The sequence below is a fragment of the Hibiscus syriacus genome, unplaced genomic scaffold (genome assembly GCF_006381635.1).
Source record: "Hibiscus syriacus cultivar Baekdansim isolate YM2019G1 unplaced genomic scaffold, ASM638163v2 tig00110926_pilon, whole genome shotgun sequence".
Taxonomy (NCBI): domain Eukaryota; kingdom Viridiplantae; phylum Streptophyta; class Magnoliopsida; order Malvales; family Malvaceae; genus Hibiscus; species Hibiscus syriacus.
In genome coordinates this window covers 417,165-440,528 of record NW_024062913.1, presented here as the reverse complement: position 1 = coordinate 440,528, position 23,364 = coordinate 417,165, and the positions used below count along the sequence as shown (strand labels likewise).

Genomic DNA, 23,364 nt, shown 5'->3' with positions numbered 1-23,364 from the left:
TACAATTGCTTTACTCTCAATAAAGAGGATTGGTCCCTACTATTGAAGAATACACAACTTTGCTACATATAGATGGGGCTTTGGAGACGAATCTATTCAAAGTCAATTAAAACTCAACTTTCGAGTTAAATTAGCAAAGATTGCGGGGTACGAGAAGAATGGGTGGCATCACGTACAAAACAAAAAGGCGAAAGAAGGCATTGCTTGGACCAACATTAGAGAACTTATTCAGAGCCATCCAGATATTAAAGTACGATTCGATTTATTTCTGGGTATATGGTATGGTCATCTTCCCAAAAGTATTGGGATATGTTGAAGCTGTAGTGGTAGATTTGTTTTGAGCAGCTACCGAAAAGATTAATCCTGCTTCTGTAATTCTAGCAGAGACCTTCAGATCGTTAAATGCTTGTAGAAAGTTAGGAGGTGGACGATTCTCAGGGTGTACCCAGTTGTTATGGGATCCGTAGTCATTTGGAGGACAGAAAAAGTTTCATACCGACGCTTTAATACGGATTACTCACCATTAAAAGAATTTCTGGAGCAGGAATGGCCGAAAGAAATTAAGAAAGATATGTGGATTAATGCCTTTCGAAATCTGCAAAGCAATGACATTGTTTGGCGAGCCCCGTGGCAATACAAAGGGAATTCATTTACAAATGTGGAGATTACAACTGGATAATGCTACTCGGATTATGGGGAGGAATTGGATATGCACCACTTCTGGTCATAAGACAGTATGAAGGTCGTCAATTTGTACCTGTCACTGGATTACAGTCATCTGAATTCGCATTCCACAGCAAAAATTATAAAAGAAGTATCATGGAAGCCGTTACAGCTTGGAAACAACTTTTTGTATCCGAGCTAAAGCAGCAAAAGAAATGTTAATCCTGATTATGAAGAATGGAGATCTGTCAGAAAAAATGAAAATATTCCCTACCAGATCAAAATGAGGATATCTCTATGGAAGATCGCATTAAGGTGGTTCCGTCAGAGATTGAATCTTGAGAGCTGAGTTTGAAGCGAAAGAGAAGCTGGTCGAAAGAATTAGAGCAAATGAGACAAGATAAAGCTATGTTGGGGTTTGACATTGACTTTCATTCATCACAATGTGCAATGTTGAGAAAAGATAAAGAAAAAGGTGAGGATGAGTACAGAGCCTTACAGAAAAATTACCAGGAGTTATATAAATCCCGGAAAGCATCAGGATCAAGCCAAGCAACAATACAGATGACCAGAGAATTGAACATCGAGAAAAGACGAGTTGAAGATCTGAAAGGAAAGAATAGCCATCTACTTAAAAACCTTGAGAAATGAAAGAAAAAAATGGAAGATTTTGAGGTCGACAGAAGAGAGCGAATTATAAAACACAAGGCTGAGCATCACGAGATCATGAATGAAATGCAAAGAGAAAGAGATCGAGCCAAAGATTTAGAAGAAATGAAGAATGACATCTTTAATAAATTTGAAGGTGAGAAATATCATGTTCAAGGGATTTGAATCTGAAATGAACCAGTTGATTGCTGAACTTGAAGTCAGAGGCCAAAAGATGGAAGAATCCAATGTTGAAAAAGAAAAATGGGAGCTGGAAAGAAAAAATTTCAATACCAGACTTGAGGTAGAGCAGGAAGTGGCTAGAAATTGGATGCGAGATGCAGAAACAAAGATGTTAAGATCCGAAGCTTAATCAAAGAACGCAAGAAGCACGAACAAAACTTGAAGAAGATCTGGATCAGTCTAGAAATAAAAACTCAGAGTTTAATGCTTACATTTTGCAACTTGAGGAATCGTTGTTTCAAGAAAAGGTTCGTCTAGGGCCTAATGATCTCAAAGAAGTAATGAGGAAAATGCTTCACTGCGAAGACGCATTAGAGATCTTGAAAAAATTCTACACAATTGTCAAGTCAGAATCACTGAGTAGAGCAAACTCTTGAAGGAACAAATGAACAATGGCAAAAGTCAACTGAGTTCTATGTTGAAAGAAGTGAAGAAAGAAGTAATATGGTGTTCGAGGCCATGGTACAAATGAGCGAAGTTGCTAGATATGTTGGGGAACTAGCTGTTGAAGCCAAAATAATGAGCATCACGTTGATCCAGTTTCTAAGTGCGGAAAGAAGGTGTCATGGTTAATGAAAGAAATTATAGAGCTTATAGGAAAGCTACGCCTTATCTGTAGTTCTGAAACTATTATAAAGAAATTTTGTATGCCGATGAAAGTTGTTCTATGACAGTTAACTTTTTGGGATCAATATCTTTTTGCATACATACATTTGCATACATTCATCATTCATTTCATAATTTCTTTATGAATAATTTATTTAATAAGATAAAATTCATTAATTAAAATTTGAGAAAATAATAATATTAAAAGATTTTCAATCGCAGTTATTCTGGCCAAAAGAGAAATACAACATCACTACGGTACTAGACAAGCTACTAAGAGAATTATGGAGGATAAAATACAGTGTATTGAGGAACAACATCATAAAGAACAAGAAGAAATGAGAATGAAGCTGGAAAAAATTGAAGCCAGTATTGCAAATTCACAAGACAGTTTGATGAAGAAAATAGAGGACATGTTTAAAAGGCAGGCTATCAGTGGAAAAATGCATGAAATCCTGTATCTTTCGATCAAGAACCCATATATCCTCTAGGTTTTTCACCAGAACCAATTTATCACTGGTATACACCTATACAAATCAATGCTCGTACATCTGCATTACAAGAAGCCAAACTACATGAAGAACAAGTGAATCCTGCATCTTCAAGCAAAAATCCGCTTATATCAGATGTGAAAATAGGGGATCTTAATACTGACATTTGATCCCGGATTTGAATGAGCTGAATGAGAAACAAAAAGTAAATAAAAATGACCAGACAGATCAAGAGCTTAGAAGAACGAATGAAATCCGTGGAAATAACAGAATCATTCTATGGGTTTGATGCTAGTGAGTTGAGTTTGGTTCCAGACCTAATCCTCCCCATCAAGTTCAAAGCTTCTGAATTTGATAAATATGACGGTACTACATGCCCTTCATCCCACATTACTATGTTTTGTCGAAGAATGGCAGGATATGTGAAGAAATTGAGAGAAATTGCTTTCATTCACTGCTTTCATGATAGTTTGACAGGACCGGCTTTAAAATGGTATACTCAATTGACCAAAGCCAACATTAGATCCTGGAAAGATCTGGCTAAAGCATTCTTAGAGCAGTATCGCCACGTAACAGACATGGTTCCTGATAGATGGACTCTCCAAAATTTGGAGAAAAAGAATAATGAAATATTCAGACAGTATGCTCAAAGATGGCGTGATACAGCAGCCCAAGTTCAACCACCTTTGTCAGAAAAAGAGGCCACAGTAATATTTGTTCATACATTGAAGGCTCCTTATTTAAATCATCTAATGGGGAATGCAACCAGAAATTTCGCAGATTTGGTCATTTCTGGAGAACTCATTGAAAATGTTTTGAAAAGTGGCAAGATTGAGTCAAATGAAGGGTCCAGTTCCAAAAGACCTACGTACCGGAAAAAAGGAGAATGAAGTCAATAATGCCAATTCTTACAGCAAGGATTCATCGAAAAGTGTTACAATAACCCAGCCAAGGGTTAAGAAAGAGGAAACAAACACTAATCGAGCAGATTCCAGAGGATCTCGAAAGGAAAATGAAAGGTTGTCTTTACACCTTTACCAGTACCATACACTGAGATCTATGATTCACTGTTAAAAGCAGATGTCATACGGCCTATCCTTTGGTTCCCATGCAACCACCATTCCCTCCTTGGTATGATACAAAGGCCCACTGTGTTTATCATGAAGGAATCACATGTCATTCTATTGAAAACTGTTTGGCATTCAAAAGGGTGGTTCAAAATTTGATCAACACTGGGAAGTTGGAATTCAATACACCATCTGCATCAAATCATCCATTACCAAATCATGGAGATAAAAACGTGAATGCAATTCAGGAAGAGAACAGAAAGAAAGCAAAAACTGACATTTCTGAAATTAAATCTAGTTTGTTTGGGTATTCCAACAACTCTCTTTAGCCGGCATAATTCCACAACAATTCAGGCCAAAGCAGAATGAAGGCAATAATTATTGTGAATATCATCAGGAGAAAGGGCATAAAATTCAACTATGTCCTGAGTTTAGGGATTTGGTGCAAAAATTGATGAACAATAGAGAAATAGAATTCTTTGAAGAGAAGAACCAGGAAAAAAAGAAGATGATGTTTGCTCATCAGAGGATTCTAAACCTAGTCAAAGAACAAATGATCCTGTGATCATTAATGTGAAATCATCTACGGTGATTACTGCACCAATAAAGCCGAAAGTAGTTATCACCACTCCTCTACCATTTCCATACAAAGATACCGCAGGGTACCTTGGAATTATACTACCAATGTTTCAATGGTAGGAGGATCTGTTTCTCTAGAAAAAACAGAAGAGAAAATACAGAGTTTGGATACAACATCGACGTCTGAAGCAGTGAGCGAAGTCGGTTTCTTTACAAGAAGTGGGAGATGTTACTCTCCCGAAACATCCAATGCTTCAGAACAAGTGAAAGCAAAAGGAAAAGCCATGGCAATACCTCAGAAAGTATTTGAGGATGAATCCCTTCCAACATTTAATGAGCCTGTGACAGAAAAACAAGCTCAAGAATTTTGAAATTCCTGAAACATAGTGAATATAGTGTGGTTGAACAACTACACAAACAACAAGCAAGAATTTCCATTCTTGATCTATTGATGAATTCAGAAGCACATAGAAATGCTTTGATGAAAATTCTCAATCAAACATTCATCCCTGAAGATATATCCCTCAATAAACTTGACAGAATTGTGGGACATATAGCCGCTGACAATTACATAACATTCACAGATGATGAAATACCAGAAGGCAGAATGGGGTCGGTAAAAGCTTTGAACATCACGACACATTGTCATGGTCATGTGTTGCCAGGAGTATTGATTGACAATGGGTCCGCTCTCAATTTAATGCTCTAGTCACACTTCAAAGAATGCCTCTGGATCAATCACACATGAAGAGTTATCAGAATGTAGTACGAGCATTTGATGGTACTCAAAAAGAAGTGCTTGGGAAAATAGAAATACCGTTGTTAATTGGCCCAGTCGTATACAATATTGACTTTGTGGTGATGGACATCCACCCTACATATAATTGTCTATTAGGGAGGCCATGGATTCATTCAGCAGGAGCGTTCCTTATTCATTACATCAGAAATTAAAATTTGTTGTTGATGGACAACTAATATGCGTAGGAGCTGAAGAAGAAATCATTGCGTCTGTAACAAGCAATGTTCCATATATCGACACCAATGATGATGCTCTTGAATGCTCTTTCCGAGCTCTTGAATTTGTAAATGCAACCTTTATTGCAGAAGGAAGCAAAATTCCATATCCCAGATTGTCTGATTGCACAAAAATGAGTACAACAAACTTTAATCGGGCTAAAGCTGGGAAAGGTAGGAAAGAATCTTCAAGGGATTTCAGTTCCTATCAGTATAAAGATGAAAAAAGACCGTTTTGGGCTGGGGTTTAAGCCCATCTTCAGCAAAAGAAGAAAGAGATGAAAAGAAGATGTGAAGACAGAAAGGCAAAATTGAAAGGGGGAGAAATCCTTTGGAAACACATGTCTTTCCCACAATTGAAAACTATATTCAGATCAGGGGGAACAATTAATGTAGAACAACAGCTTGTTGAAGCCTTTAAAGAAGAAAAGTTGACGAAAGATCAAGACATAGTTGAAGAAGCTATGAACGGATTATTTATCAACATGATCATGAATGACAACAAGACTTGCAAATACTTGGAAGATTCGCCCATGTTTCCTGGAGAAACACTCAACAATTGGACCATGAAGATCTTCCTATAGTTTTTAATATTAACGCATAGTAATATTCAGAACTAATCTTTATGTTTAGCTCAAAAATATGAAAACTTTTGTTATCTTGTAAAAGAAATTATGTTAAATATAAGAAATTTTCTTTAAAATTTTCATATGGCAATCATTCTTTACATTTTCTTACATTTTACATTTATTATTTCATAAATTTACTATATTCTTTCGGAAATATGTCCGACTTAAATTTGCAGGTGTCACTGTGTTAATAGCATGTGTATTCCTAAATTTAATCCAGTGATAAATTTAGAGCAGCCTATATGTCTGAAAGAAATCGATGGGTGTGAGAATGAACTAGAATGTGATGTTCCTACTGAACTATTAAGATTGGTAGAAAAAGAAGACAAACAAATTCTACCCCACAAAGAAGAGGTTGAGACTGTGAATTTGGGAACAAATGAAGAAATGAAAGAGGTGAAAATTGGTACTACTCTGACAATCCAGATAAAACAAGAATTGATAAATCTCCTTCAAGAGTTCAAAGATATTTTTGCCTGGTCTTATCAAGATATGCCTGGTTTAAGCACAGATATAGTGATACACAAGCTTCCAATCAATCCAGAAATAAACCGGTCCAACAAAAGCTCAGACGAATGAGGCCAAAAATGTTGTTGCAAATCAAAGAAGAAGTGATGAAACAGATCAATGCAGGTTTCCTACAGGCATCTAAATACCCAGAATGGGTAGCCAACATTGTGCCCGTACCAAAGAAGAATGGGAAGGTTCGAATGTGTGTGGATTACAGAGATCTCAACAAAGCTAGTCCAAAAGATAGTTTTCCATTACCCCACATAGACACATTGGTGGACAATACTGCAGGACATACATGGTTTTCATTTATGGATGGATTTTCAGGATATAATCAGATAAAAATGAATCCTGAAGACATGGAAAAAACAACATTTATAACCATGTGGGGTACATTCTGTTATAAAGTGATGCCATTTGGATTGAAAAATGCAGGGGCAACGTATCAAAGAGCCATGGTAACTTTGTTTCATGACATGATGCACAGAGAGATTGAAGTATACGTAGATGACATGATTGCCAAATCCCGAACTGAAGAAGAACATATTCAAAATCTGAGAAAGCTTTTCCAGAGATTGAGGAAGTATCAATTAAAGCTCAACCCCGCAAAATGCACTTTTGGGGTAACTTCCGGGAAACTTTTGGGATTTGTGGTCAGCAAAAAAGGAATCGAGATTGATCCAGATAAAGTAAAAGCAATTCAAGATCTTTCACCACCCAATACAAAAAAAGAAGTTCGAGGCTTTTTGGGGAGATTAAATTATATATCTCGGTTCATTTCTCAATTAACTGACAAATGTGATCCAGTGTTCAAATTACTTCGAAAGAACAATCCTGAAGTCTGGAATGAAGAATGTCAAGAAGCTTTGGATATTATTAAGAAATACTTATCCAATGCCCCAATTTTAGTATCACCAATGCCTAATAGACCATTAATTCTCTACTTAACGGTTTTCGAAAATTCGATGGGATGTGTACTAGGACAACATGATGAATCTGGAAGAAAAGAAAAAGCTATTTATTATCTGAGTAAGAAATTTACTGATTGTGAAGTTCGATATCCCCCAATACAAAAATTATGTTGTGCTTTGGTGTGGACTACTCGAAGACTCAGACAATATATGCTATACCATACTACTTGGTTGATATCCAAACTTGATCCTTTGAAATTCTTAATGGAATCACCAGCTTTGACAGGCAGAATGGCTAGATGGCAGATGTTATTATCTGAGTTTGATATTATATATGTCAATCAAAAACCGATAAAAGGAAGTGTAATAGCTGATTTTCTGGCCAGTCGTGTATCAAATGATTATCAGCCTTTGAACTTCAATTTTCCCGATGAAGATTTGTTGTGCATATCCATGAATGAAGAAGTCAGAACAAATGATGAATTTGTAACTTGGAAGCTTTATTTTGACGGAGCATCTAATGCTTTGGGACGAGGAATCGGGGCAGTGTTAATTTCTCCCGAAAATGTTTATTATCCCTTTACAAGTAGACTGGAGTTCTTTTGCACTAATAATATGGCGGAATATGAAGCTTGTGTCATGGGATTGAAAGCAGCTATAGAAAGAAAAATCAAATGTCTCAAAATATATGGAGATTCATCTTTAGTGGTGTACCAATTGAGAGGAGAATGGGAAACAAAAGATCCTAAATTGTTGGAATATCGAAATTTTACCCTCGAATTAGTGAAAGAATTTGAGAGAGTTACATTCAATTATCTCCCTCGAGAAGAAAATCAAATGGCAGATGCTTTGGCTACATTAGCTGCTATGTTTCAGGCAACTAAGAAAGTTGATATGATGCCAATCAAAATGCAAGTTTATGAAATTCCTGCACATTGTTATAGTGTGGAAGAAGAGGTAGATGGTAAACCATGGTATCATGATATCCTGCAATATATCAAAAATCAAAGTTATCCACCAAATGCATCGGAAATTGATAAAAGAACCTTGCGAAGAATGGCTGTTGGATATTTTCTTGACGGAGAGATTATGTATAGAAGAAGCAATGATCAAATGCTATTGAGATGTTTAAATACCAGCGAAGCTCGAAATGTCATTGAAGAAGTACATAGTGGAATATGTGGAACACATGCAAATGGTCTTTCCATGGCCAGAAAAATAATGAGATATGGATACTATTGGGCTACCATGCACACAGATTGCATTGATTATGCAAGGAAATGTCATAAATACCATATATATGCAGACAAGATTCATGTACCCCCATCTCCTTTACATGTAATGACAGCACCCTGGCCATTTTCTATGTGGGAATAGACGTCATTGGAGCAATCACACCAAAAGCATCGAATGGACATTGCTTCATCCTTGTGGCAATTGATTATTTTACCAAATGGGTTGAAGCTGCTTCATATACCAATATTAAGAGGTCCACAGTCTGCAAGTTCATAAAGAAAGAGATAGTTTGCCGATATGGCCTACCAGAAAGGATCATTACAGACAATGCTCTGAACCTGAACAACAAAATGATGACCGAACTTTGTGCACAGTTTAAGATCAAACATGCAAACTCAGTGGCATATCGTCCAAAGATGAATGGGGCAGTTGAAGCAGCAAATAAGAACATCAAGAGAATCATTACAAAGACCACTGAAACTTACAAAGATTGGCACGAGAAGTTACCTTTTGCTCTATACGCATACCGAACTACTGTTCGAACATCTACTGGGGCAACGCCTTTTTCTTTAGTCTACGGAATGGAAGCAGTCTTACCAATTGAAGTTGAGATTCCATCGCTTCGAATATTGAGAGAAACAAAATTGGATGAATCTGAATGGATCCAAGCTAGAGTTGATCAATTGAACCTTGTTGAGGAGAAAAGATTGAAAGCTATTTGCCATGGACAGATGTATCAGAAACGGATGATGAAGTCTCATGACAAAAAAGTACATCCAAGAGAATTCCAAGAGGGTGATCTAGTACTAAAAAAAATTTTGCCTATACATAAGGATTTCCGTGGGAAATGGATGCCTAATTGGGAAGGGCCATACGTTGTGAAAAAGGCCTTTTCCGGAGGAGCGTTGATCTTGGCAGAAATGGATGGAAAAATTCTGAGAAATCCAATAAACTCAGATTCTGTCAAGAAATATTATGCTTGAAGAAAAGAAAGAAAAAGAGAAAAAAAAAAGAAAAAAAAAAGAAAAAGGAAGGTCAAGGTGAAAACCCGCAAAGGGCATCTTGTAACCAAAGGGAGGATTTGAGTTGAAAACCTGAAAAGGCGGATCAAATACAAGTTGATATTAGGCATCTGGCAATTGAACTCTCTTAAGATTTTGACAGTTTGGAAGAAACTTCACATCTACAAGCATTTCGACAACGTTTGAGATCTTCCAGACAAAAGCTTACATCATTTCTCTAAATTATATCAACTTGATTAATTTAGAAATACTTATGCTTATAATTTGTTGAGACATTTGAATTTTTATTATTCTTATGCTTGCCAGAACTTTGGATATAATTCTATCTATTTCAAGTTCAATTTATTTGAGATTTAATTTATTTGTAGAAATTCAATTTATTTTTATATATGAATTAACATAATTTTGAAATAATTTAAAGATTTCTGAATATCACTTTATGTTAATACTTTTAAATACATGGAATACAAAGTAAGCCAATCATCACCATCTTAAAGCCATGAACATTAAGATTGTTACACGGGATGCTACCGACAACAAGGTTGAATTTGACAAATTACTCATCAATTGCTCTAACCGATCACCATTCAGTTCTTGCACATCTGTTTTTAAAGATATACTAAGATAGTAGAAGGCAATCCTTGCAGCATTGATTCCAGCAAAAAGAAACAAGACATTGATATCACTGGGAAACATATCTCTATACAGATCCTTGTGTATGGTTTTTAAAAAACCTAGAAGCATTTCCACCTCATCAGGTTCAAGTGAAGCAACTTTATTCCTTCCAACCCATACTAGATTCCATTTTCAGCACTCATCAAGAACATAATTCTGAATACTCAAAGGTGTCTCATTGTCAAAAGTTTCAAGAGCCTTACAGATCATTTCTGTCAATTTGGCACTTCCTGTACATGTTTATAAACAGTTCAACTTTGTTCTTGGATCCCATGAAAGCCATCATTTCTTTGTCAATGGAAAAGCATCAGCACATGGAGGAAGCAGAATAAGAGAAAATCTGTTATTAATTGGCAGAATTATGAATATAGCCCTTTTCAGTGTAGTGGCATGAAATGCTTCGAATCTACAAATTTTGGCTCTACATCGAATAAGCACTGTGATATCCTAGTCCAAACATTAACTGAAAGAGACTCAATAGCATCTTCTGGAACTGTTCTTTGAGTTATCTGATCTGGTTGGACAGAACCAATCATTGAGTTTAGAAGATGAATTTGCCAATAGCATCTTCTGGAAGTGTTCTTTGAGTTATCTGATCTGGTTGGACAGAACCAATCATTGAGTTTAGAAGATGAATTTGCCAATAGCATCTTCTGGAAGTGTTCTTTGAGTTATCTGATCTGGTTGGACAGAACCAATCATTGAGTTTAGAAGATGAATTTGCTAATAGCATCTTCTGGAAGTGTTCTTTGAGTTATCTGATCTGGTTGGACAGAACCAATCATTGAGTTTAGAAGATAAATTTGCCAATAGCATCTTCTGGAAGTGTTCTTTGAGTTATCTGATCTGGTTGGACAGAACCAATCATTGAGTTTAGAAGATGAATTTGCCAATAGCATCTTCTGGAAGTGTTCTTTGAGTTATCTAATCTGGTTGGACAGAACCAATCATTGAATTTAGAAGATGAATTTGCCAATAGCATCTTCTGGAAGTGTTCTTTGAGTTAGCTAATCTGGTTGGGCAGACCAATCATTGAATTTGGAAGATGAATTTGCTCATAATAAAAATAAGGATACTCAATAGCATCTTCTGGAAGTGTTCTTTGAGTTATCTGATCTGGTTTGGTAGGAACTACAGAACCAATCATTGGAATTAAAAGATGAACTGCATGATCGTCTTCATTAAGAAGTTTCTTTTCAAGCTTCTTTTGCTTATCCCTTTCCCAAAAATCATAGCATAAGTTTCGTCTTTGCTTGTAACTGGGATTATCACATAATGGCTTCCCATCTTTTATCGGAAGAAGTGCGTCAGCATTTTTAGTCATTTGAACAGCACATATAAAATCTATCAATTTTGCAATTGATGAATTTGGACCACACATCTCTACATGGCTATTGAAGCTTCAGCCTTTGAGAATCCTATTTTTGTCAAGTATAACAGTTTATTCTCCTCATCAGAATCAGAATTCAAGATTTCTCGGTATTAGAAGAACTATCGATATCTGTGAAATCATCTTAAAAGGTCACTTCATAACCAGATGAGTTGTTATCAGAATCAACATGTTGCCTGAATGCAAGCTTTTCAAGAACCTATACTATTGAGTTTTATTCTCAAGAGATTTTTGTGACATTATATCTACATTGGTCAAAGATGATAGATTCTTTCATTTGAAGAAGAAAGATCTATTGGGTTTTTACAATTGAAGAAATACTCAATTCACCAATCTGAAATCAAATAACTCAACATTCATGCATCATATTTTAGGTGTTTACAAAAATAGGTGCATTTTCATTCATTTTCATCTATGTTGAATTTTTAACAGGAATTTCAAAGATTTTAGCAAAGATTCAAATCCATCACTTGATGGATCAACATTGACAGAGAAGTTCATAATGAGAAGAACTCATCTGAAGAAGGAAGAAGAAGTTCATAATAAAAAGAACTTGTTCAACTTTTTGTCTGAATTCATCATTTGATGGATCAACATTGCCAGGTAGAGTTCATAATGAGAAGAACTCGTCATCTGAAGAAGGAAGAAGAAATTCATAATGAGAAGAATTTGTTCAACCTTTTGCTCAAATCTATCACTTGATGGAGCAGCTTTTCCAGAGAAGTTCATAATGAGAAGAACTCATCTGAAGAAGGAAGAAGAAGTTCATAATGAGAAGAACTTGTTCAACCTTTTGTCTGAATTCATCATTTGATGGATCAATATTGCCAGAGAAGGTTCATAATGAGAAGAACTCATCTGAAGAAGGAAGAAGAAGTTCATAATGAGAAGAATTTGTTCAACCTTTTGTCCGAATTCATCACATGATGGATTATTTTTGCCAGAGAAGGTTCATAATGAGAAGAACTCATATGAAGAAGGAAGAAGAAGTTCATAATGAGAAGAATTTGTTCAACCTTTTGTTTGAATTCATCATCTGAAGAAGGAAGAAGAAGTTCATAATGAGAAGAATTTGTTCAACCTTTTGTTTGAATTCATCATCTGAAGAAGGAAGAAGAAGTTCATAATGAGAAGAACTTGTTCAACCTTTTGTCTGAATTCATCATTTGATGGATCAATATTGCCAGAGAAGGTTCATAATGAGAAGAACTCATCTGAAGAAGGAAGAAGAAGTTCATAATGAGAAGAATTTGTTCAACCTTTGTCCGAATTCATCACATGATGGATTATTTTTGCCAGAGAAGGTTCATAATGAGAAGAACTCATATGAAGAAGGAAGAAGAAGTTCATAATGAGAAGAATTTGTTCAACCTTTTGTTTGAATTCATCATCTGAATAAGGAAGAAGAAGTTCATAATGAGAAGAATTTGTTCAACCTTTTGTTTGAATTCATCATCTGAAGAATGAAGAAGAAGTTCATAATGAGAAGAATTTGTTCAACCTTTTGTCTGAATTCATCACTTGATGGATTATTTTTGCCAGAGAAAGTTCATAATGAGAAGAACTCATCTGAAGAAGGAAGAAGAAGTTCATAATGAGAAGAATTTGTTCAACCTTTTTGATCAAATCTATTACTTGATGGGTTATTTTTTTTCAGAGAAAGTTCATAATGAGAAGAACTCATCTGAAGAAAGAAGAGAAAGTTCATAATGAGAAGAACTCATCAAAAGCTTATTCAACCTTTTGAATGACTCTATCACAGAAAAAAAGGAGGTCATCATCATCCCCAGCAGAAAGTTCATAATAAGAAGAACTCATCTGGAGAGAGAGAAGAATTTATTCAATATCTCCATTATGATCAAATGAAGCCAAATGGATAAAAAAATTTATTATCTTTTCATCTTTGCCCTATTCTTGTTAACACAAGAATGAGCAAAGAGGGGCAGCTGAAGATACTAATTTTTTACCCATATTATTATTATTATTATTATTATTATTATCATTATTATCATTATTATTATTATTAAATATATATTAAATACATATATAAATAATTAATTACAGGCCCAATTACAACTGGACCGGCCCAGTTACAAACAAACCAGAACCGGTCCAGACCAACCAGAAACCCTAAACATTTGGGGGTTTCAGTTAGGGTTTCCTAACCCTAATCCCAGCCGCCTCATCATCACAGCCGTTGGATCTGAGAGATCCAACGGTCCTCAGATATGCCAGAAGAAACCCTAGGGTATCATTACCCTAGGGCCACGCGGCGGCGCCCCAGTTTCCAATCACCGCTGCCGACACTCTTTCGCCGCCTCCGCCGCTGCCACGTCCCAAATGAAGACTCCAGAAGACCAGCTGCCCTCCACACGCCATGGCTACGGGGTGAGTCACCACTGGTAGTCCGGTGACTCACCGAGACCCCCTCTTTGGACCGGTACGATGGCCACACCGGTGGTGGCTATAAAAGCCACCACCTGAACCTGAAAAAAAAAAGGAGGAAGAAGACAGAGAACACATACCAGAGATACAAAACCAAAAAAAAATATATACAAAATACTACCAACGATCTCAGTCAACATCCCACAACCAGCAACCAAAAACAGAAGAAAAAGATGAGGAGAAAGACTTACCGAGGAAGCCAAACGCCGGATCTCACCAAAACCTTCGAAAAACCGAAGGTATTCTTTTTAGATTTGCTCCGATTGGGAGCCGTTTAACGGAAAAGAGCATCGGAACCGTCATTAGGACGGTCCGATCTACGTTTAGATGTAAAAAAAAAAATTTCCGGCCACCGAAGACGGTGGCCGGCGGCGGTGGTTGACGGCGGACGAACGCCGACTGACGGCTGCCGGCCGGCTGGCTTCTCTCTGTTCTAGAGAGAAGCGAGAGAAAATTCTCTCTCTCAGAGAAGAGAGAGAGAAAGAAAAAAAAATGAAATGAAGCTGGCCCTTTGGGCCAGCCGGTTTTGACCTTATATAGGCCTTCCCGAACGACATCGTTTCGGGAAGGACTATGCGCGTAATTAGACAATAGTTAAACCCCGTCCGCCGTCCTCCTAATTTGTAATTTTTACATTCTAGTCACTAAATCGATTTTATAATACTTTTAATTCGGATCTTTAATTTTAATTTCTTTTATTTTAGTCCTTTATATTAAAATAATATATTTAGGATAAATAACAGATTTAATCCTTTAATTTTAATAAATAATATTTTAATCCTTAGTTTATATTTTTAATTTATTTTATTCTAATATCCGAATTTTAGATTATTTTATTTTAGTCACTAAATTATCAAAAAAAAAAGAAAAAAAGAAAATAGCATGTTCAATCCCTGTAATTCTGATTAATTATGAATTAGGTTTTTCAATTTTAATTTCACTATATTTTAATCATTTATTTTATGTATTTTTTATTGTTTTTAAATATATAGTTAGAATTGTATTTTTTTACTTGTTTATATATTTAAATATTGTATAAATATATAATAAATAAATATTTATTTTAAATAAATTATTTTAATATTTAGTTTTCAATATCAAAGAAAAGGACAGTCTTAAAACAATTGGATGTCCTATTCTGATATTTTAAAATTAAAAAATTAAACAATATTATTTAAATTAATATTTATCAATATCAAAGAAAAGAGCTGTCTTAAGGCACCTAGAAGTTCTTTTATGATATTTTTAAATAAATAAATATTTTTTATATAATTTTGAAATAATAGGATTATAAATTAAATATATTTTTGAATTTTTAAATTTTAATAATAGAGACAATTTATAATTAAAAAGTACCAATTTTGGGCGTTGTAGGGGTGCTAATCCTTCCCTAAACGTAACCGACCACGAACCCCTTTTTATTATTAAAAAGAATGAATTTTTGGTTATAAACGCATATCAGTTCAATTTTTTAATTGATGTTTTCTTAAAACTCTTTTAAAAAATAATTTTTAGGTATTCGACCTACCTGATCCAAAAGGCCGATGGCGACTCCCCAAATTATTTTCAAAACCATTTATTTATATAGATTTTCCCGCCAAAATAAATATTTCGTGCCCGAACGAAAACCGGTTACGACAGTATTATAATACCTGTAGGGTAGTCCAGGGTGGCGCAGCCATGCAATGACTTGTGAAGGATGCTTTTCGGATGTGGAAAAGTTTCTTGACCATGGTTGAACGGTTAGGTAGCTTCCATAGATCATCCACGGATCCTCAATAAGAACTCTCGTATAATCTTCAAGATATTCAAATTTCACTAAAAAGTAATCATTCTCAAGATCGATCAAGTTGAAATTTCCTATCGGATTCCATAACGCATATATTCTGTTAATCAACGCCTTATACCCAATCTTCTTTCCCAATATTTTCGTAATAACAACTTGCTTCATGTTTTGATATATCGGGCCATGGATTCTTTTAGAAAAGCTTATCCTTGGAAATTCTCCGGAGTTGTCCATTATGATATCTCCATCTTGAAATACTATTTCTTCTTGAGGCATCTTGACGGGAGGGTTTTTGCTGTAGTTTGAAACGCTAGCCACTATAGCAGCATAAGAAATTCTTTCTGGATCTTTTGGATAATTTTTGTTTGTTTCTTGAGATTCTTATTCTGTTTGCATATTATCTGTTTGCGACTTAGCTTCATTCTCCTCTATTGTTGTTTATCTATTTACTTTCTTTGTTGCTCTTTGTTCTTCTTGGGTGTATTCGCTATTCATTCTTGGAGAGTTTTTCACTCTGTTGAAACTAGCTTATTTAATTCAAGTATTGACCGAGTCTATAGCGAAGTTGGCGTGCTCAACTATGTTGGTGACAATAGCTGTCCGTGAGCTTGAACTAAAGAACCTCAGAACCTGAAAAATCAACCTTTGCGCCAGATTGTTGGAGGACGATGAATTTGACACGACTGGTGGTCGTGACGGTTGTATCGACGATGAGAGAGTTGATGTAGGCGGAGACTTTTACGTCGCTGGGTGGCTTGATGGTGAGGACTGTGTTGGAGAGATTGGAATTGAGATTCAGTAAATTTAGCCAATTGAACTTGCGGATACCAAATGACCCATTGCAGGTTGAGATATGGATGCTCATCCAAGTGGATTTAATAAAAATTTAGCCATTCGACCAAAGCATCTCTATTTATATAAAAAAAAGTAAAGTTAAATTTGAGGAAAAAATAATAATATTTATTTTAAATTTTTGAATAGTTTAACTTTTATTTTTGATATTATTATATTTAAGTTTTAGAATATTTTTATATTTTAAATTTGAAATATATATTTTTTAAAATTAAGCCCTTAAACTTTAAAAAATTAAGTTGATCTTCGAACTTGAAAAAAATCAATTTAATCCATCTGCCACATCATCATTCACGTCACCATCCACTGTGGATTGTTATGTTAACATTATAGATCACCACATCAGCATCGTGAAGTACCATGTATGCATCGTACGATCAACAACAAAAACAATTGGTCAAAGTGTTGTTTTCTTGTTTTCTTTTTATAAGTTTGACGTTCACATTGAGTAAAATAAAATATTAATGACTACATTGATTTTTTGAAAAAGTATAGAGGTCTCATATGCTCTTTTTGCTAATTAAGTTTCATAATGAGTGGATGACACAATTACTCTAAATCTCTAAAAAAAAATAACATTCTATTTTATTATTAAAATAACTCATCAGTTTCGAATAACAATAAATCTAAACTATAAATATCTTAAATTTAAAAATAACACAGAAAAAGCAATAGCAATTTTTAATATTATTTTTAGGACATGTTGTCCATAACATCATCGATAAAACGATATAACGTGGAGTGTGAAGATCCACCGTCTGTTAAGGCCTTTCTACTCTTATCACATATCTCTTTCATCCTCTTCCGAGCGTCACTACCCGGCTCCATCAATCTTCTTATTCCTTTCTCTATCTTCTCGGCTTTCACAATTTCAACCTCATCGCCATAGCTATTGTAATCCATTTTAATCTCTACCGCCAATCCTAACTCCTTCACCAGCAAGAACGCATTCATACGTTGCTCTGCGTAAAGTGGCCATGCGGCCATCGGCACTCCGAACCATATACTCTCCAACGTCGAATTCCACCCACAATGCGAAACGAACCCTCCGATCGCCGGATGGCCCAAGATAGCCACTTGTGGTGCCCAACCGATGACCATACTAATCCCAGCCATCCGATCTAAGAACCCTTCCGGCAACACCTCTTCCACGTTCTCGTAATCAGTCGGGCTTACCTTCTTGCCTTTTACTTGCTCCCCCGGTCGCCGTAGAGACCACAAGAACCGGTGTCCACTTTGCTCTAGAGCGTTGGCGATCTCTTTAACTTGATCCACACCAAAACTTCCGTGGCTCCCGAAACAGAGGAACACGACCGATGAACGAGGTTGTTCGTCGAGCCATCGCATGATTGTATCATAATTATCATGGACCTGACTTGAGCCCGTAAGATCCAATATCGGTCCCACTGGGTAAACAGGTGGAATTTGAAGCTTATCATTAGAAAGGGAGTCAACCGCATGAGATTCCAGCTCCGAAAACGTATTTACCATTATGCCCTTTGTCTTTCTTAGCCCTCTCGCTATGTTGAGGAGGAAGGTAATTCTTGTAGGACTGAACATTTCATCAATAAAATATTTAGTAGAAACCGGGTTGACATATGATGGAATGGCGAACTCGGTGTCCGAGTCTTTTAAATCGACGAAGTTAACGTTTTGCTCATCGTAAAGAACTTGAGTGTGGAACTGGAAGCCAAGAGAAGCAGCACCCGAGGTGAAAAATGCATAGCTAGGAACGCCGAACTCGTTAGCCAAGTCTACAAAAGCAGTCAAGAACATGTCAATAACGAAACCGGCGAGTCGAGGTGAGTCGGGAACTGATTTGGAGAGCTCAACTATGTTGGTGACGGCCTCTTTCACAAGTGGAAACTGGGTTTGAACTAAACTACTTATAAACTTTAACATGTCGGCGTCTGGGTCAGGTTGAGGGAGGTTGATGAATTTGATGCGGCTGGTGGTGGTGGCTGCGGCTGTGAGAGAGTCGACGTAGGCAGAGACTTGAGCGTTGTAGGGTGGCTTGATGTTGAGGACGGTAACGGAGAGGTTGGAATTAAGATCCACTAAAAGCTTAGCCACTTGAACTGTGGATACCAAATGGCCCATTACAGGCATCGGAATGAATACTAGCTCCGCTTTCTTCGTCATCGGAACGGAAAAAAGTAAGTTTGCCGAACGGTGCAACGGGAAAGGTAAAGATAGATCGCCGGCAGCGTTGGGAAATTTTGTTTTGGGTTTGGCCAATCTTGTTTATTCGAGGTTATTAATAAAGCTGGGTTTCAGTAAATGGAGTAACATATGATGTCATTGCATTGCTGGGGTTATGGATAGCATCTGGATCACTCGTTGATTACTTTATTGGTCATTGGATTCGTTTGGTTGGTTTTAATTGTATATTAAATAGTTTTGTATAAATGCATTGGTAAACTATATTATTGGTCACCGAACTATTAAATCTCTCTTATTCTACTCACCAAATTATTTTATGACAAATTTAGTCACTAATGTTACGTTTTTTTTCCTATTCTTGTTATGGTCTGGTCTAACAGTTAAATGTCGGCGTTAACTCAATTATTAATAGAGTTTAATTCTTAAATCTATTCATATTTTTTTAGTTTTATTAATAGGATGGTGGTATCTTTTGTAGGAGGATTAAATTTATTGAATTATTTTAAATTAGATCAAAATTGATATAATGTATATATTTTAGTACTAAAATTATTATTATACTAGGTTACGTCACTTTTTTTAAAAATTAATTATCAATGATCAAAATAAAAAATATAACATTAATGACTAAAGTTGTATAAAGATAGTGGCTAAAATCGAAAAATGACAATAGTTGGATGACCGATGATATAGCTAATCATAAAATTATTTGGTAGAAAATTCAAAACATTATTTTTTTTTTGTAAAAATATTATTTTATTAATCTATAGTACATTGATATTTGTTTTAATGACTCTAAATCATTTAATAACGAGCTCTCAAATATCTGTAATTTATGGTGCTTAAATTTGAAACTTATAAAAATAATAATTATTCATTTAACAATTTAAATAGTGTAGTTGGTATTTATGTAAAATTATTTTAATTTAGTTAATTCATGTGTGATTAATATCAATTTAATTAATTAATTAATAAAGCTTCTTGATGGGGTTGCTATTTGGAAACTTTATCCGTGTACTTTGTCGCTTAGAAACGAGATAAGCTGGACTTCACATATTTAGCAGAGCAACACACTTCATAAAAGAACCGAATATTTTATTGAAAGAATTAAGATTCTATTATGGGTGTATCATAAGTTTACCTTTATAAAAGTATTTTGAATTTACATTGGTATTTCAAAATTAATTTTAATTTTAATATTTTTGGAAAAAGATAGGCAATAGCAGAGATGGCAAAACAGAGAGGAAGAAGACAAAAACCAAAAAGAAGAAACTAGTGGGGTTCCAATCTCTCTTTTTCCTTGTCTTGGTGTAATAATGTCGAGTTTTGTTCACCGGCTAAAAGTTGATAAAAAAGAAACTTTCCCGCTGGCATGCGAAATTAAAAAATTATTAAACGAATATTTTTCAAAAACATAAATATTTTTAGTTAAGGGAGGTTGAGTAAAAAATATTTTATTTATTTTCCAAAAATATAATTATTATAATATTATCATGTTACTCTAATTAACATTAAATAATAATAATTGACAGGTACAGAGCTTCTACTGGTCTTTGCCTAATACCGCTACTGATCATGTGCAAAATGGGACTGGGGCCTATAAGACAGAAATGTCAAGAAATTTAGCCAACTATCGATACCTACTAGCCTTTTCTATTATCACAAGACAATGTAATATTTATTATTTTTATATTTTATAATTGGATTTATATCTCTATATCTAATTCTATACCTTATTTTTTATTAGTTTAAATTTTTGTTTTTAGGAGGAGTTAGTATTTTAAAAGATAAATTTATATTTACATATTTATAATCATTTAAATTAGATATATAATTTATATTTTAAAATCTTTTAATATTATCTATAAATATATTATTGTAAAATTTAATAATTTTAAAAGAATAAATTAATTTTTAAATATTTTAAATATTTTTATTAGTATGAGATAAATATAAGATAATATATATTCAAAGATTCTCAATTATTTAATAATGAACACTTATACATTCTTACATATATAGTGTTTGAACCTAAGACCTCAAAAAATGTTAATAATCCCTTAACCATCAAAATCACTTAATTGGCAAAAAAAATCATCATAAATCCATGTATTATAAAAAAATCAGTTTAACTCTCGTATTATTTTTTCTCTCAATGTGACCCTCCAATTCATAAAACAAATCCAAAGTGGCCCTTTGGCCAACGTTTTTCCTCGTAGATCGTTACAGTACTAGTATACCGGTTCATGGTGTTGACGTGACGATCCACGATGTTGACATGACAATCCATTTGCCATGTTTGAGATACAAATTTAGTCAATCTGTCATGTCATATGCAACGTTAATATGTTGCATTGGATATTATGACAACACTGTGAATTCCATGTCAGTACCGTGAATGTTAAACACTCATGTAAACAACTCATAGAATAGGTATTGAAACCTCATCAAAGTTGCTTATTCATTAAAGAGCTATGACAATATATATATAAGTAATAAGGCTCTAACAATTGCATAAACATTCTAACTACATGCTTATCAGCATAACCACTCCAACAGTCTCCTAACAGACTCCTAACAGCCTCACAGAGCATGTAGTTAGAATGTTTATGCAATTGTTAGAGCCTTATTACTTGTATATATATTGTCATAGCTATTTAATAAATAAACAAGTTTGATGAGGTTTGAATATCTATTCTATGAGTTGTTTACATGAGTGTTTAACATGGTATCAGATGTTGGTGATCCGGTGACGTGGTAAGAGTTCGTTCTTTCTTTTTTGGTGTCCGATCGTATGGCGGCTCCAGTTTCTCCTTTTTTTGTGCTACTGTGAGTGGTTTTGATTGTTTGGGAGCTGCTCAGAAGGTGTTCGCCAATAAACGATTGAGTGTTGTTTTAGATGATCACAACTTTTTGTTATGAAAATAACATGTGTTATTAGCAGTTCGTAATCATCGTCTTGAGAAGCTTCTCTATGGTTCAGTTGCTCCTCCGCCTGCGACAGTTACGCTTGATGATGACACTGTTGCTAAAAATAAAGATTATGAGCTTTTTGTGGTTCAAGATAATGCATTAGCCTCTTGGCTTTTGTCTATAATTGCTCTTTTGTTGCCACATCTGATGGGAGCTAAAACAACTTTTTAGGTATGGACGATGATCAATAAGATCTTTGCATGTAAGTCAACAACGGTAGTGATGAACTTGTATTATCAACTCAAAGTGGTTCATCAAGGTGATCTAGGGAGGCGAGTGTACATCTCTCAAGTCAAAGAAATATGTGATGCTTTAGCATCACGTGGAAGCCCAATTTCTGATCTTGAACACATTGCTACGATCTTGAATGGTTTATCGGTGGAGTCTAGGTTTGTAGTCAATGTGTTGTCTGCTAGTCATGATGCTTTGACATTGGAAGAAGTAGTGTCTATTTTTACTGATGTTGAGACTCAGCAAATTGTTTTTAATTGTTTTGATAATTTGATGGTTACTGCTAATGTGGCGCAGGTTAAAAGCTCTGTGGATAGTCGATCTGGTCATTTTTTCAACAGGATCTATCCAAATTAGAGAAGCCTATAACTTATAATTAAGCTAGTTGTGGTCGAGGGCGTGTTAAAGTTCAATGTCAATTGTGTGGCAAGAATGGTTATATTGTCAATCGTTGTTGATATCGATTTGATAAATCTTTTTCAAGTGTAGATGAGTCTGATGCGAGGAGTTCACTGAAGGAACAATCACCTACAACCAATGTGTGTCATTATAGTTCGGCTTCATGTGTGTGTGGAATTAAGCCTGGCGTACATGGATATGGTGTGGACGATCAAGAACGCCTCAGGCCACTTACAAATGTGGCCTCTGCAAATACTACTTTTATGTCGTGGTTTGTTGATTCAGGGGCTACTCGTCACATTACATCCGATGCAATAGAAGTTATGTAACACCCCCAACCTATATCCGACCCGGATCCGAGTTCGAGGTGTCACATTGACTTTTCAAAACGTTTTTCCTTTACAAATTGGTTAAAATTTAACTGAACAATTCGAGAAAATGAATAATTTTTATTAATTAAAACATTTGGTTTTACAAAACCTATTAAAGCAATGCCAATACAATTCTCTTAGTACTTGCCAACTATAATTAATATAACAATATACATAAATTTCAAAATACTTTTCTGATCTTAACTTCGTAAAGGAGAGGCTGACATGTCTTGCTCCTCTTAGCTTCTTTTCTTGCTTCCCAGAACCTATGTGTGAAACACTCATACGCTAAGTCGATGACTTAGTGAGGCATAATATATCTTATAATGAAAATCTAACTAATGAACAATGCATGAAAATTTCATATCAATGATATCACATAAACTATTATCACATCAACAAAAGTCAATTATATATCTCTACATATCTTGTCAATATCTCTATTAACCTCATTTTCTTA

General features: G+C 35.0%; 1 protein-coding gene across 1 annotated transcript; it reads right to left on the bottom strand.

The window, feature by feature from the left end:
• Positions 1-17,375: 17,375 nt before the first annotated feature.
• Positions 17,376-19,014, bottom strand: LOC120146458 (anthocyanidin 3-O-glucosyltransferase 2-like). Its single transcript, XM_039160005.1, has one exon. The coding sequence runs from the start codon at positions 18,907-18,909 to the stop codon at positions 17,461-17,463; it is 1,449 nt and encodes a 482-aa protein (XP_039015936.1). The 5' UTR covers positions 18,910-19,014; the 3' UTR covers positions 17,376-17,460.
• Positions 19,015-23,364: the final 4,350 nt, after the last annotated feature.